We start from the raw sequence: 15,048 nt of genomic DNA, 5'->3' as shown, positions 1-15,048 counted from the left end.
GCAGTCAGGTCACCGAGAGGTCACCGCGCCGTGACCCGGGAGGCCTCCCCGCACCCCAGTCCAGCGAACAGCGGACCAAGTATTGCTTTATCGTTTGTGGCGGGATCCTTATTGGAGAAGGGAAAACACCGTCTGCAGCTATAAAAACCCTCGCAGAAGACACCGCTCAGCAGCACGTTTCTTGCAGGTCCTTTTTGTTTGCTTGTTCCGTTTCTTTTCCCTAAGAAAGCACCTTGTGATCTCGATTTTTTTCCTCGTTGGAAGCCACCTCTCGGAGGGTTGGCCAGGATCCCCGTCTCTGTCTGCGGTGGTCGGTAAACGGCAACTATCCAAGGACTCGTCGACACTGCACGTACTTCCACACTCCACGACACCGTGACCTCCTAACGCACTGGGGACGTTTGTCATTGATTTCGGGTCCGACGCGGAGGAGGCGTGGCCGGGTCGGGGATGGGGGCGGGGCCGGGGAGGGGCCGGGGCCGCCGGGATGCTCGGGCCGTCGGGTGCCCGCGCCCCCAGGGCAGCTCCGGAGGTGGGCGGGGCCGGGCGGGGGCGGGCGGGGGCGGGGCCAGAGCCGGGGGCGGGGCCGGGATGCTTGCGCCGTCGGGTGTCCGAGCGCCCCTCGCGTGCAGCTCCCCGAGGTGGGCGGGGCCGGGAGGGGGCGGGGCCAGGGCCGCCGGGATGCTCCCGCCGTCAGGTGTCGGCGCCCCCTGCTGACAGCTCCCCGAGGGGGGCGGGGCCGGGGCTGGGGGCGGGGCCGGACAGGGGGCGGGGCCTCGGGCGGGGCGGGGCCGGGATGCTACAGCTCCCCAAGGTGGGCGGGGCCGGGGGCGGGGCCGGAGCCGGGGGCGGGGCCTCGGGCGGGGCGGGGCCGGGATGCCTGCGCCGCCAGGTGTCTGCGTCCCCCACCCCCGCCCGCGTACAGCTCCCGGAGGTGGGCGGGGCCGGGGGCGGGGCAGGGGCTGGGGGCGGGGCGGGGCCTCGGGCGGGGCGGGGCCGGGATGCTACAGCTCCCCAAGGTGGGCGGAGCCGGGGGCGGGGCCGGAGCGGGGGCGGGGCCTCTGGTGGGGCGGGGCCGGGATGCTCGCGCTGTCAGGTGTCCGCGCCCCCCACCCCGCCCGCGTACAGCTCCCGGAGGTGGGCGGGGCGGGGGCGGGGCCGGGGCGGGGCCTGGCGGGGCGGGGCCTGGCGGGGGCGGGGCCTCGGGCGGGCGAGGGGCGGGGCCGCGCCGGTCCTCCGTCAGGTGTCGGCGTCGGCCGCGCCCCCCGCGTACAGCTCCCCGAGCCTCTGGAAGCGGGGCCCCCAGTCGCTGAGGTAGTCGAAGCTCTGGTCCGAGTCCGAGGCGCCCGAGCCCAGCGAGCTGAGCGAGCCTGCCGCCGAGCCGCGGCCCTCGTAGCCGTACACCTGGATGGAGTCGTAGGGCGGCGCGGCGGGGTCGCTGTCGGCCTCGTGCAGCCGCACGCTGATGAACTCGTCCACGTCCACGCCGCCCGGCCCCGCGCCCGGGCCCCGCCGCGGCAGCAGCTGCAGCTCGGGCTTCACGTCCCTGCGCGGGGCCAGGCCGCTCACGCCGTCCGGGTTCTGCAGCGTGGCGATGTCGAAGGCCTCCGTGTCCTCCTCCCCGCCGCCCTCGTCGTCGTAGCGGATGATGTTCTCCCGCACGTCCTCGTCGTCCTTGATGATGAGCGGCTCGTTCTTGTGCCGCCGCAGAGTCACGAACAGCACCACGATGACTGCGGGGGAAACGGACACGAGTCGGCGAGCGGGGCCGCGGCACCGGCCGTGCAAAGGGCCAGCGGCCAGCGGGAGCCCGCCCAGCCCCGCCCAGCCCGCCCGGCGCCCTGCGGCACCGCGCTCACCCCCTCGGGAGGACCGGGCGCGGGGAGCTCAGCACCTCGGGGGGACCGGGCTTGGGGAGCTCAGCACCTCGGGGGGACCGGCTGGGTGAGCTCAGCACCTCGGGAGGACCGGGCTCGGGGAGCTCAGCACCTCGGGAGGACCCGGCTGGGTGAGCTCAGCACCTCGGGAGGACTGGGCTCGGGGAGCTCAGCACCCTCAGAAGAACCGAGCCTGGTTAGCTCAGCACCCTCCTGCAGAACCGGGCCTGGTTAGCTCAGCACCTTCCTGGAGGACTGGGCCTGGTTTGCTCAGCACCCTTGGGAGGACCAGGCATCGGTGAGCTCAACACCCTCAGGAGGACCGGGCTCGCTGAGCTCAGCACCCCAGGGGGACCGGGCTCGGGGAGCTCAGCACCTAGAGGGGACCGGGTTCAGGGAGCTCAGCACCTCGGGAGGACCGGGCTCGGGGAGCTCAGCACCTCGGGAGGACCGGGTTCAGGGAGCTCAGCACCTCGGGAGTACCGGGCTTGGGGAGCTCAGCACCTCGGGAGGGCCTGGCTGGGTGAGCTCAGCACCTCAGGAGGACCGGGCTCGGGGAGCTCAGCACCTCGGGAGGACCGGGCTTGGGGAGCTCAGCACCTCGGGAGGACTGGGCTTGGTGAGCTCAGCACCTTGGGAGGACCGGGCTGGGTGAGCTCGGCACCTCAGGAGGACCAGGCGTGGTAAGCTCAGCACCCTCAGGAGGACCAGGCCGGGTGAGCTTAGCACCCTCGGGAGGACCAGGCTGGGTGAGCTCAGCACCCTCGGGAGGACAGGGCTCGGTTAGCTCAGCACCCTCCTGGAGGACTGGGCCTGGTTTGCTCAGCACCCTCCTGGAGGACCGGGCTCGGTGAGCTCAGCACCCTCCTGGAGGACCGGGTCTGGTTAGCTCAGCACCCTCGGGAGGACCGGGCTCGGTGAGCTCAGCACCCTCGGGAGGACCGGGCTCGGTGAGCTCAGCACCCTCCGGAGGACCAGGCTCAGTGAGCTCAGCACCCTCGGGAGGGCTGGGCTTGGTGAGCTCAGCACCCTCGGGAGGATGGGGCTCCGTTAGCTCAGCACCCTCGGGAGGACTGGGCCTGGTTAGCTCAGCACCTTCTTGGAGGACCGGGCCTGGTTAGCTCAGCACCCTCGGGAGGACCAGGCTCAGTGAGCTCAGCACCCTCGGAGGACCGGGCTGGTTAGCTCAGCACCCTCTGGAGGACCAGGCTCGGTGAGCTCAGCACCCTTGGGAGGGCCGGGCTCAGTGAGCTCAGCACCCTTGGGAGGACCGGGCCTGGTTAGCTCAGCACCCTCCGGAGGACCAGGCCTGGTTAGCTCAGCATTCTCCTGATATGGGGCTCGGTTAGCTCAGCACCCTCCAAGGACGGGACTTGGGACTGCGCGGGAGGACCCTCGTCCCAGGCCCTCCTGGGCACCAAGTAGCCACAGAGCTGGGTTAAAAAACCGAGTTTGCACCCGTCCGTGGTGAAGGCTGTGGGTGACCCAGTTCCCGGCTCCGGAACGAACAGCACCCGACAACGGAGAGCGCAGACCACACAGCTTCTTGCTGGGGAGCCTAGGGTGCCCTTTAAGGCTCCTCGACTCCATGCCCTTCTAAAACACGAAAGGAGCAGCAGAGGTGATAGCTAGCATATTCCGTGTCGTGTCAGCTCTTCCAAACCCTCCCTGATCGAGTTATGTTCCTTCACAGATGAAGCGATGTACCGAGATGGATGTCAGGTCGCCGTGGAGGATTTTCTTCCCACAGAAAAGCGGGTTCCCCGGCTGCAAAGGGGAGCCTACAGGCGGGCACAGGGCAAGAAACCCATACCCCACAGGCCAAGCTAGCCACATCACACGCGGTGGGGCTCCTGGGGTGGGACATGTCTAGAAATAGCGTCAATGCGGACTCTGGGTGATCAGGACAGATGCCACGGGAGACAGGGGAACTGACATTATTTGGCTTAAGGACGCAGCAAGGTACGACTTTCTTTTTGTAGATCTTCCTATTCTCCTCTCATTTTTATAACTGGATATTTTTTCTGAAACTTTTGTAGACCACAGAGTACTTTGGACACAGGAGAGCCTCCCACTGCAGCAAATTGGTGTACGTCAGATCCGCAGGCTTTCTGATATAACAGATGCCGTTTAACCACAGAAAACGTCCACCAACTTAGTCTGTACTTGAGACTTAGCCTACCTTCGCACTGGGCTTGAAAAAGACACTGAATTTTCCTCTCTGACGGGACATTGGCTATCACAGCACTTTTCTCCCTTCACCCCTCCATTAAGGAGCTTGGAGAAGTGCATGAAAGTTTCTTTTCCCCCAAAAGAATGCTGACACCTGACTGGGGTTCAGGTTTGCTGTCCTTATTTACAGTCATTTAAGAACCAGAAAGACGACGACTATCAAGCTATGAGGGAAATACGTACCGAGCAGCAAAATGATGCATGCTAATATGGCAATTAAGGCGCCCATACTGAGTCCAATTGGAAGGACATAAGCTTCAACGTTACAAGACTGGACAACGCCATCACTGCTGCAGCCACAGACCCGGATGGTCAGGGTGCTGGTGCTGCTCAAAGGAGGATTCCCACTGTCGCTTATTATGATTGGTAAAAGATAGACTTCTTGCTTCTGGCGGTTGAATCCATTATGCTTGGCCAAAATGCTGAGGGAATTATCTGGAAAAAGTGAAAATCACAATAGTTTGCATCACTTCAAACAACGCCTTTTTCTAGTTCAAAAGTCCTCTGCGAAACTCAAGACGATCCCAAGTCCGCTGGATCGCTCAGATTCTTTCCACCTCCCTCTCCCCCCTTTGCCAGTCGGCGTGGACCGAAACACCCACACCCTACGGGTTTAATGAATAGGCCCCACGATGAGCAAATGACGTTTTCCCATCACTTCGTAAGTGTAACAGTTTCTTTTATAAAAATAATTTTCAAGTGTCCTTTTGGAAGACAAAAACGAAGCCAAACCTCCATAAATAAGTTTAATTTTCTCTCATTTATCCTGATAATGCAAAATTCACTGGACAGAATTTCACCACCTTTGAAAGGCACGTTTGCATTAAAAGGTAGACCGTATGACAATATGGCACATGAAACAGGGCACTTGGTGGATTTCCACAGGTACCTAAAAGGAGTCCTTCATGCCCTTGAGCATGTAAACTAAGATATAACAAAAGTCCCTCCTCCATTGCAGGAGATGCGCCACACGTATTAAAATTCTGTAAAGCAGACCTGTGGTGGTTACACAAATGAGAATCAAATGAGAAGTTGTAGAAGCAGATGTTCCATATCACATGTTAATCAATTAACATGGAGAGATACGTTGGTCATCTAGAGCAACACTTTAAGGGATTTAAGAAGTACTCATGGGCACATGTCAGTTCAAGGTAAAACTTGTCAGTGAGGAATTCCTGGATCCATGCTAGCCCGACGGTTCTCACAGTTTTACCCCCAAAATAAATTTTTTGTGGTCATCCATGCCCACCTCCTGAACTGTAGTCACATCGTATATGTTAATTATTAGTATTTTCTCATTTTTCGTTAACGGAAGACCTACATCTATTCAACATGGGGACACATTATCTTACGGATATTCTAGGCAAGAGCAAGTAAACATAATATCGGTTAATGTGTGTGATGTTATTTGGGCAAAAGGATGATTTCGGTTAGGATTCTTTTCACGTACTGGCAAGTCAGTAGACCCCGGAACGCTTGGCTACCTCACTGTTGCATATTAAGCAGGGATTCTAAACCACTGTTGTCCAATTCCTGATCATCAGTGTCCTCTGGCTTCCAGCACCCTTAAATACATGAACAGATATTCCACTCAAATGACTTTAAATAAATGTGTTACATTTCCTGTGCCATGCAGTGCTAGACTATAATTTTTTAAAAATTATAGCCATTCTCCCAAAATAGATGTATAAATTATATTTATTTTTGTTTTATTTAAGATATAAGTGGATCTGTAATGCCTTGCTAGTAAGCAAAGAAGAAAATACCAGATGGAGTTAACAGTATTTTTTTCTAAATTTCTTCTGGTTTTGCCTCATTATTTAGTAATTTAAGGAGTGAAAAGAGGTCTCTAATAGAATTAAGCAGCGATGTACCAAATGATCCAGTTATCTTTATTTCCATGACCTAGAAGGAAATACCACTAAACTAAAAGAGGAGAACATTATCTCAAAACAGATACAGAATATACAGCCATGTTATATTTTCAGAAAGTGTGTGACAAGTCTGAGTACAGTTAATTAGTGCAAGGAACATTTGTGGATGATTTCATATACCATAGTTCAAAACAGAAGATGGGAATTGTTCCTCAAGATGCAATTAATAAAATTACAGTGAGGCTTTTTGTCTTTTTGTGGTTGACATTATTTATATGGTAAGCTATTCTTGCATATTCTCTCTTTAAAACAATCTATAATGATAATTTAGAAACTGCAGCGGGAATATTGCTCATTAGTACTTAGAAAAGCTTTGGTGGGTCCACCGCTGAATTCATATTATTTTACTATTCCTGGCATATGCGTATGTTGTTACCCTCCTATCTACAGAGAATTATTGACTGAATAGAGGAAGTCTGTGAGTCATTTTTGCCAGATTTTACCTGCTACCTCAAGCAAGTCAATGCCCTATTTGCTTATTCACCCCCCCCTTTTTTTTTTTACTATTTTTGATTGGTGTCCATATTTATTATTGACTTACTTGAGTTATTATGCCAAATGAAATTGCCATTATTGTATATTTTTTAAAAACAAATATCAGCAGTTTCACACAGTTCAAATCCTGTATTTGAAATACATTTTTATTTTAGTGAAAGGGAATATAAGGGAAGGGAGAAGAAATGTGTGAGAAATATCAGAAATGGAGATAGAACATGAGAGATTCTTAACTCTGGGAAACGAACTGGTGGGGGTGGAAGGGGAGGAGGGTGGGGGGTGGGGGTGACTGGGTGACGGGCACTGAGGGGGGCACTTGATGGGATGAGCACTGGGTGTTATTCTGTATGTTGGCAAATTGAACACCAATAAAAATATATTTATTATAAAAAAGATGAAATAATTTTTTTCTTACATGTTGCACACCATTTATCAAGTTGTGGTTAATTTCCTTAAAACTTAGGGTGTCTTTTAATTTCAAAAAGTTTTAATTTAATATAGTCAATTTTACCAGTCTCTTTTTGATTAGTGCTCCTAACCTTATTTTTTAAATTGTGAAATATACAAAATACTTTTATAATGTTATCTTTCACATTTGGGCGATTGTAAGGGATTTTTTTTTTTCTGTACTGGTAATTGATTTTCCCAAGATTAATTGTTGAGTGCCTTACTTCTTAGCTACTGCTCTTCAACACTCAGTCTCTCACAAGTCAAATTTTTGTGCAACCTCATCTTTTAGGGGCTCTTTATTACATTCCAATGCTCTGCTTTTGTAATCTTGTAGGTAATTTTCCCCACCGTGCTCTCCTTTAAGAGTATGTTGGCTTTTCTTGTTCACTTTCTTATCTCTGGTATAGAATCAGATTATCACATCCTATGGGAATTATTATAAGAACTTCAGTAGAAATTATATTTCTTGTTTTTTTAATATTTATTTATTTATGCATGAGAGACACAGACTGAGAGAGAGAGAGGCAGAGACATAGGCAGAGGGAGAAGCAGGCTCCTTGCAGGGAGCCCGATGCCGGACTCCATCCCAGATCCCAGGATCATGACCTGGGCCGAAGGCAAACACCCAACTGTTGAGCCACCCAGGTGTCAGTAGAAATTATATTAAAATATAAGTCAATTTTGAGAAAATTGGCATCTTTATGATCTTTAGTATTCTATTTCAAGATCTTAGTTTCCTTATTTTCTTTTTTAAATTTTATTTAAATTCAATTCATTAATATATAGTGTATTACTAATTTCAGAGGTAGAGTTCAGTGATTCATATATGTCAATAAAGTATATTTTTTTAGCTACACAAGAATTTCATATCTTCTGTAGAGTTGTCATTAGTACTGTATATATTTTGTTGCCTGATAATATTACCTTTTTGAAAGTGCACTTTCAAATCATTCTTGCTAGTGTATAAAGTGAATTTGTTTTATGCATTGATTCAAAAAAAATATTTCTGAGACACACAGAGAGAGAGGCAGAGACACAGGCAGGGGGAGAAGCAGGCTCCCTGCGGGGAACCTGATGTGAGACTCGGTTCCGAGACCCCGAGATCATGCCCTGAGCCAAAGGCAGACGCTCAACCACCCAGGTGCCCCACGTTGATTTTAATTCTAACAATCTTCTAAACCTTTCCTCTTACTTATAAAATTATATCTCAACACAGAGTTCCACTTCAGCAAGACAATGTAAGGAGTGCCACAGAACTGTTTCCTAGTGAAAATGGTGAAAATCATACAAGGACAACTATTTAACATCCCTGGAAATGGTCCTGGAGGCAAGCAGCAAATGAAGGAACATTTATCCAAGAGAATCTACCAAAGGTTGGTAAGAATAATGAGACCATGGTGCGTCAAGCAGAACCTTCTCTCCTCCCTCCTCCCCGGTGAGTGAGATGGAAATTCTACTCTTAACTGGCTCAGCCAGGAACACAGGAATCCCTTTCCCCTCAGCTAGCAGGTAAAGTACTGTCTTACCAAGAGACAGGAGCTGACAACCCAACCGTTTCATCCTACTCCTAGATATCTTTTGTTGAAACTGAATTTTGGGTGAGTGATGCCAAGAGAGGGCTCTTTTCTTCTTCACAGCCCTTTCTTGTGTGACAGAGGATCTCCCTGGGCGGGGTTCCGCTGGGAATATAGGGCCTCAATTGCGCGTTGGGAGCAGCAAGCCAAAAAAGACTTGAGGCTACCATCCCCCAGCACCAAGTGCTCATCGTCTAAACCAGATGCTTCGCTAAGAGAAACACATTATAGTTTCCAACTCAGCTTTAGAGCCAGTGGCTCACAGTTTTTGCCTCAGTGGAAGCAGAGAACCTGAGACAGAGATTAGGGGAGGAACATGCCTGGGAAAAACGAATCTGAAACACTGATCTAGAGAAACATTCTAGAAGGAGCCCAAACTGGATTGGATTGGTCTGTAGGCAAATCTTGGCCCCCAAAATTTAAAACAGTACAGAAATCATCTGGCAATTAGTGGAATTTAAAAACTGGGGCATGGTCAGGGAAAGAGACCAAGAGAACCCTACCACAACCACTGTCATTTAAGGGTGACTGTGAGCATTCCTAAGGCTGCGATCCCCTCAGGTAAAATATCAGTGGCTTAATAGTTCAGAAGGGAAATGGACCTAAAGAAAGCAGTCCAGCCAGTCATTAAACAAATAAATGAGTAAATAGCAATAACGAGCTCTGGGTGAGATGCTAATACCTTGATTTGTTATAATAAATTATCTAAAATGTCCAGTTTCCAACAAAAGATTACAAGACACACAAAGAAACAAGAAACCCATACGCCAGGGGAAAAAAAATAAAAGCATGCAAAAGAAACTATTCCTGAAAGCAACCAGATATCAGACGAAGTAGACTTCTAAGGGGCCATTATAAGAATGTGTTTAATAAATTAAACTTAACCACGATTAAGGGAAAAAAGGAGAAGTATGGTGATAATGTCACATCAACTAGAGAATATCAATAATAGATAGAAATTGTTTTTAAAAAGAGCACAGTGGAAATTCTGGGTTAAGCACAATAACAAATAAAATATTAATTAGAATGTCTAAACAGTAGATTTGAATTGGCAAAAGAAAGCATCCACAGACTTGAAGATAGATGGATAGAAAATATGAAAGCTAGAGAACGGTGGGAAAAAATAATGAAGAAAAATGAACAGAACCTCAGAAAAATGAGGGATACCATTGAGTGTGCCAATACATGTGGAAGAAAAATATCAGGAGGGAAAAAAGAAAAAAGTAAAGCTGGCTTAAAAAATGTTTGAAAACATTAGGCTTACACATTCAGTAATCCCGACAAACTCGAAGCAGATAAACACAAAGAGACTCACAAGTGATATATCATAGTAAAAATACTGAAAGCCAAAGACAGGGAGAACAACTTTAAAGTTAGGCAAAATTGACTCATCACTTGCAAGAGACCCCCCCCCCCAATAAAATTACCAACTGAAGTTTTATAGAAATAATGGAGGCCAGAGGGACGTGGGATAAACATATTCAAAAGTGCTTAAAGCAAACACTTTGAACCCAGTATCATATATTCAACAAAGCTTTCTTACAAAACAAACAAACAAAAAGAATATGAAATAGAGACTTTGAAAGTAAACAAAAGCTGAGGGAATTTGTCTTCAGCAGAAAAGCCTTATAAGAAACACTAAAGGAACTTTTTTGGAATGAAGGCTAATAACCCCAGACGGTAATTCAAATCTACATTAAAAACAAAGAGCATCAGGAAAGTAATTATGTCATTATAAAAATGAAATACATAGTTTTTCTCCCTTTTTTTCTGTTTTAAAAAGCAATTGCATAAAACAGTAGGTACATAATATATTGTTGAGCATATAATATCTAGAAATTCAAAAGCAATAGTTGGCTATGCCAGTATCCCACTTCCAATAATGGATAAAACAACTAGGCAGAAATGAACAAGGAAATAGAGGACTTGAGAAGCGGTATAAACCAACAATATCTAAGAGATACCCATGGAACACTCCGCTCAACAATAGCACAATAAATATCCTCAAGTACACATGGAACATCCTGCAGTGTAGACAATGTGCAAGACCATAAAATAAACCAGTACATTTAAAAGGATAATAACGCAAAATCTGTTTTCTGATCATAATGGAATGAAGTTAAATGTGAGTGATAGAAATTTGGGAAACTCACAAATAACGTGGAAATTAAACAACTCATTCTTTAATAATTACTCTTGTAAAAGAAGAGTTCAAATAAAATACAGCAAATCAAAATGCAAGGGATATAGCTAAAGCAATGCTTAGAGGGAAAGTTATAGTTTTAAATGCCTATATTAATTTATTTCTCATTGAACTATTGTAACTAGACCCTCTGACACGATCCTGAACATAAGAAATTATGGCAACACCTGTACATTGTTCTTGATACTAAAAAAGAAAACAGCTTTTGACTTTCAACATTAAGATGATTGATGGTGTTTATTAGAAGGCACTTTTTGTTGTCGGTTTGCTTGCATTTTTTCTCTTTAATTTTTCTTTTCTTTTCTTTTTCTTTCCAATGCTTCAAAGGGAAAAGACAGTCATATAAAGGACAGTTCTTCAATACCTCTAAACGTGGATTCAATTGCATTATAGTATTATTTAAAAACCTTCTTTTCAGTCCTTCATATTTTCATGCATTTCCAATTTCTGTCATCTTGCCTCTGCGTTGTAACCTATTCTATCCTCCTGGCTTCTGCTTCTGATTTTTGCACTTATTGCATTTATTTTGTTTTTTCCTTTTGAGCAAACAGAAGAGCATATCCTTATAATGACTTACTGGAGAAAACACATTTTCTAAAACTGGAAAATCTATGAGGAAAAATGTATGATCACTGAGAACCCATAGACATGTATGTAATGATTTTTTTAAAATTTAAATCTCTTGAAATTGAGTATATAATAACAGGATTTGAGAACGGGAAAAAAGGTATTTTATCAAGATCTATTCAAGAAGGTGGAATGAAAGCATTTGGCGTTCTGGAGGGAGGACGGATATCCAGGTGGAGAGCAAAGTCCAGTTGCCGCCCATCTCATGCATTTGTGTTGCGCTGAGATTGCAACATATCTTAACCGTATCACCTGGTTGTCTTATAGACTTAGTAGGTGAAGTAGTCAAATATCTGTATTCCCTATGTCTCCTCCAGTTAGGGATTTTCCCATTTTCTCATCCTCCTGGAACGTTTGGCTTATGAGCATTACACCAAGGAGGATGAATGACTGTTTCCAGAATCTTGCTTCCTACTCCAAACCCATTTGTTTCTGCTTATGACTGACTATTAAGGGAAAGATCTTGGTGGGGAGTTAAAGAGGCCCAGCAGCACCAGGCACACTTCAAATGACAGTATTCCCAAAATAGTGGTATCACTGGATTCCTTACTCCTGGGCTGAGAAATACAAGGTCTACACCAAATAAACAGTAAAGTAGGGACCAGATAAACAGTAGGTATATAGGATTGCTTTATTTCAGATAGCACATTACATTATGCCATTATGTGTGAAATGATTCTTTTATTTAAGATTCTTTTATTTTTTATTTACTTATTTTTAAATTTTATTCCTTTAAGATTCTAATAACAGATTCATTGTAAATAAGTATATTCACTTATGTGCTTAGTTTCTGCCATTTTTTTCCCCTCCAGATTTACTTGTTAGAGCGTTACCGGGAGTTGTTAGAGGCTGTAACAAATACAGCCATCTTAAAATCAAAGTCTTAGAATTTTTATGTAATGTTTTTGATATTGTAGAGACACATAGATAAACTCTGTAAAATGTGTGTATTATATCACTAGAGTCTAAACCCCTCTAGGGAGACTAGCCTTAGTCAAGGCTCTATTCCCAGCCTTCAGCACAGGACCTGACATGGAGCAAAGACCCTCATACTAAATAAATCGGGTTATTTTATTCACTTTTATTTGGAATGTTTCAGTTTTAAGGAAGTGATCAAATAACCGTGCATTAGAAGCTTGCTAAATCCATTTAGAATTTCTGTTACAGATTATTTTTCTCCCCAGGTGACTTGCATGGTTAGCCCCTGCCTCATTTCCAGCGGCTGGTCCTACCGCTCCTCTGCGTGCTCGCCATCCTGGCCTATTAGGAGTCAAGCATCCTCACTCCTCAGACTTTCGTAATTGCTCTTTCTTCTCCATGATAATCTCTCTACCCTTCCTCACCCCTAATTTGAATTAATATTTATGCATTCTTTATGTCTGTGCCTAAATGCCATTTTGTTGTGAATAATTTCCTTTATTAATTGTCCCAACCTTGCCAGATAGATTGGTTATGCAATCTTATAAAAAAAACAAAAAACAAAAACAAAAACAAACTTTATATTTTCATCAGCACTTTTTACTAAGAAATAACAGTAATAGGAATGTGACAGACCTTGGGGATGCAGAAATAAACTGAGGAACTTCCAAGTATAAATAGCCATTTTAAGATGCATAATGAATACTCAGCAAATATTCGTTAAGTGAATGAAAGACTAAGTAATCATTAGCCACATTTTGTGGGTCTCGTATTTATTTCCTTTCATGTTATTTTGTCACAGGGAATTATATATGATTCAGAATAAGTCCATGAGAAGGTTTGATTTTAGGCTGTTGGAAAGGATATAGAGCCTGAGCCCATATGGAAATTTAAGACAAATATTCATGGTTTCTAGTTTTACTCTGGGCAAACCTTTTATCATGTAATACGAGCAATAGACTAAGAATGAGGTTAGATTCAAATAGAGAAGACCGAGGAGAGAATATCTGAAATACCATCTCAGGTATCTAAAATATGTGAACTATCATCATGCTAAAGAGGTGCATACCAAAATTCCCTTTTACTGAGCTGAAATTGAATGATTTAGTCTTATATTCAGAGGGCGGTGCATAGTCCGAATTAGTATCTTCTATAGTTAATTTAGGAGGAATTACAATCTTTTTTGATTGTTAATATTCAGTCTTTGAATCATTTGGAGTTGACAATCAAAGGGGCTTCCTTCATGGAACATCGATACCCTTGCAAAAAAGGTTTCCTTTTGCAAATAAGTCAGTAAGTATTTGTTATAGACTGAATGCTTGTGCTCCTATCCCCATCTGCAATTGATATGTTGAAGCCCTAACCACCCCCTCCAGCCCCACTGCCTCCCAAGGCTTATAGGACAGATCCTATAAGGAATTAAGGTTAAATGACATCATAGGGTGGGGCCTTGAATTGGTGCCCTTATAAGAAGAGACACAAGCCTGCTTCTCCTTCTTCACCCAGGGCTACACAAAGGAGGGGTCATGTGAGCACACAGCAAGATAGGGGCGCCCTACAAGCAGCCAGGAGAAGAGGCTTCAGAATGAAACGTACCTTGCATCCACTTTGATCTGAGACTTCTCAACCTCCAGAACTGTGAGAAATAAATGTCTGTGGCTTAAGCCACCAGTTTGCAGTATTTATTATAGCAGCCTGAGCAGGCTAAAATAGCATCGTAGTCCCTAATTAATTCTGTATGCATACTCCATGAAAAATACAAAGTCTATCTAAGGAGGTAGACTGTGTCTACCTGGGTAATTCTTTAACTTAATTTGTGTAATTTTCCCACAGTCGTATCGTAACTAATTTCTTTCCTTCCATTTACTTTCTCTGTATTTTTAATAGAAAAAAAAAGGTCATTATTGTTATTTAAATATCCTATGTTCTTTCCACATTGTCCTTTTTTGTCTCCCCCACCCCAGATAAAATAAAGCAGGCAAATTAAATTCTCTATTGTTTTTACTGTAGTTCTTCTGTTATTGTTGCCCCGATGCAGAAATTTTCCTTTGCCTAAGTCCTATTTATTAGAAATCATGGAGCTATGGCTTTTGTTTATCCTCTTACATGCAAGCAAAAGCCACAAGGAGCCAGAGTTAATGAAGGCATTCGCCAGACAAATATTTATGACAAAAAGAGTAGATAAAGAGAAGATCACTAGATGTTTTGTCTTTTTGAGAAATGTCTCCTGCATTTGACTTGCAAATTTATTTCAAATTTTCTTGGGTAAGTAAAATGGAATGAAAATGGCAAGAAGGTCAAAACAAAGGGGAACTGGCACTCTGTTCAGTAGGTATGGACAAGAGATTTAATTAAGTTCCTATCATTATGTCATATCTGCTGTTTATTTCTAAAACCTAGAAAAGCAATAAAGATACCAAATCTATGGGCTTTCAGCAAATTAGTATAGATATATGTATATGCAATACCTAATATCTAAGAATATGGAGTGTAGATCATACCATCTATATTTCATGTATACATTTTTACTCTAAACACTAAATCTTGTTGAAAACAATCAGGCTGCAATGAATTAATAAAAACTAAGACTCTGTGAAGCCAATCTTTTCCAGTACCATTATAACTTCCTACATAATTCATTGAAAGTGTACTAACATACTAAATCTGCAACAAGCAACTGGATATTCTGAGCCACCTAATTAGATCATTTGTTACTTTTTCTTTTTCTTTTTTTTTTT

The 15,048-nt window shown here is 45.3% G+C and overlaps 1 protein-coding gene across 4 annotated transcripts in view; it reads right to left on the bottom strand.

Annotated features, from left to right (window-relative positions):
* Positions 1–1,181: 1,181 nt before the first annotated feature.
* Positions 1,182–15,048, bottom strand: part of CDH8 (cadherin 8) — a 358,676-nt gene continuing 344,809 nt past the window's right edge. For 2 of the 4 annotated variants that reach the window (XM_049110768.1, XM_025426341.3), the window contains 2 exons: positions 4,293–4,544; positions 1,193–1,733 (listed from right to left, as the gene is read on the bottom strand). In XM_049110768.1, coding sequence (XP_048966725.1) covers positions 1,240–1,733; positions 4,293–4,544 — 746 coding nt within the window. In that variant the 3' untranslated portion in view covers positions 1,193–1,239. Of the gene's footprint in view, positions 1,734–4,292; positions 4,545–15,048 lie in introns of all 4 variants that reach the window. The other 2 variants (XM_025426344.3, XM_035716225.2) reach the window with 2 other exon arrangements.

This window comes from Canis lupus, chromosome 5 (genome assembly GCF_003254725.2).
Source record: "Canis lupus dingo isolate Sandy chromosome 5, ASM325472v2, whole genome shotgun sequence".
NCBI lineage: Eukaryota > Metazoa > Chordata > Mammalia > Carnivora > Canidae > Canis > Canis lupus.
The sequence above is the reverse complement of the archived record's forward strand: the minus strand, read 5'-3'. Positions and strand labels throughout refer to the sequence as shown.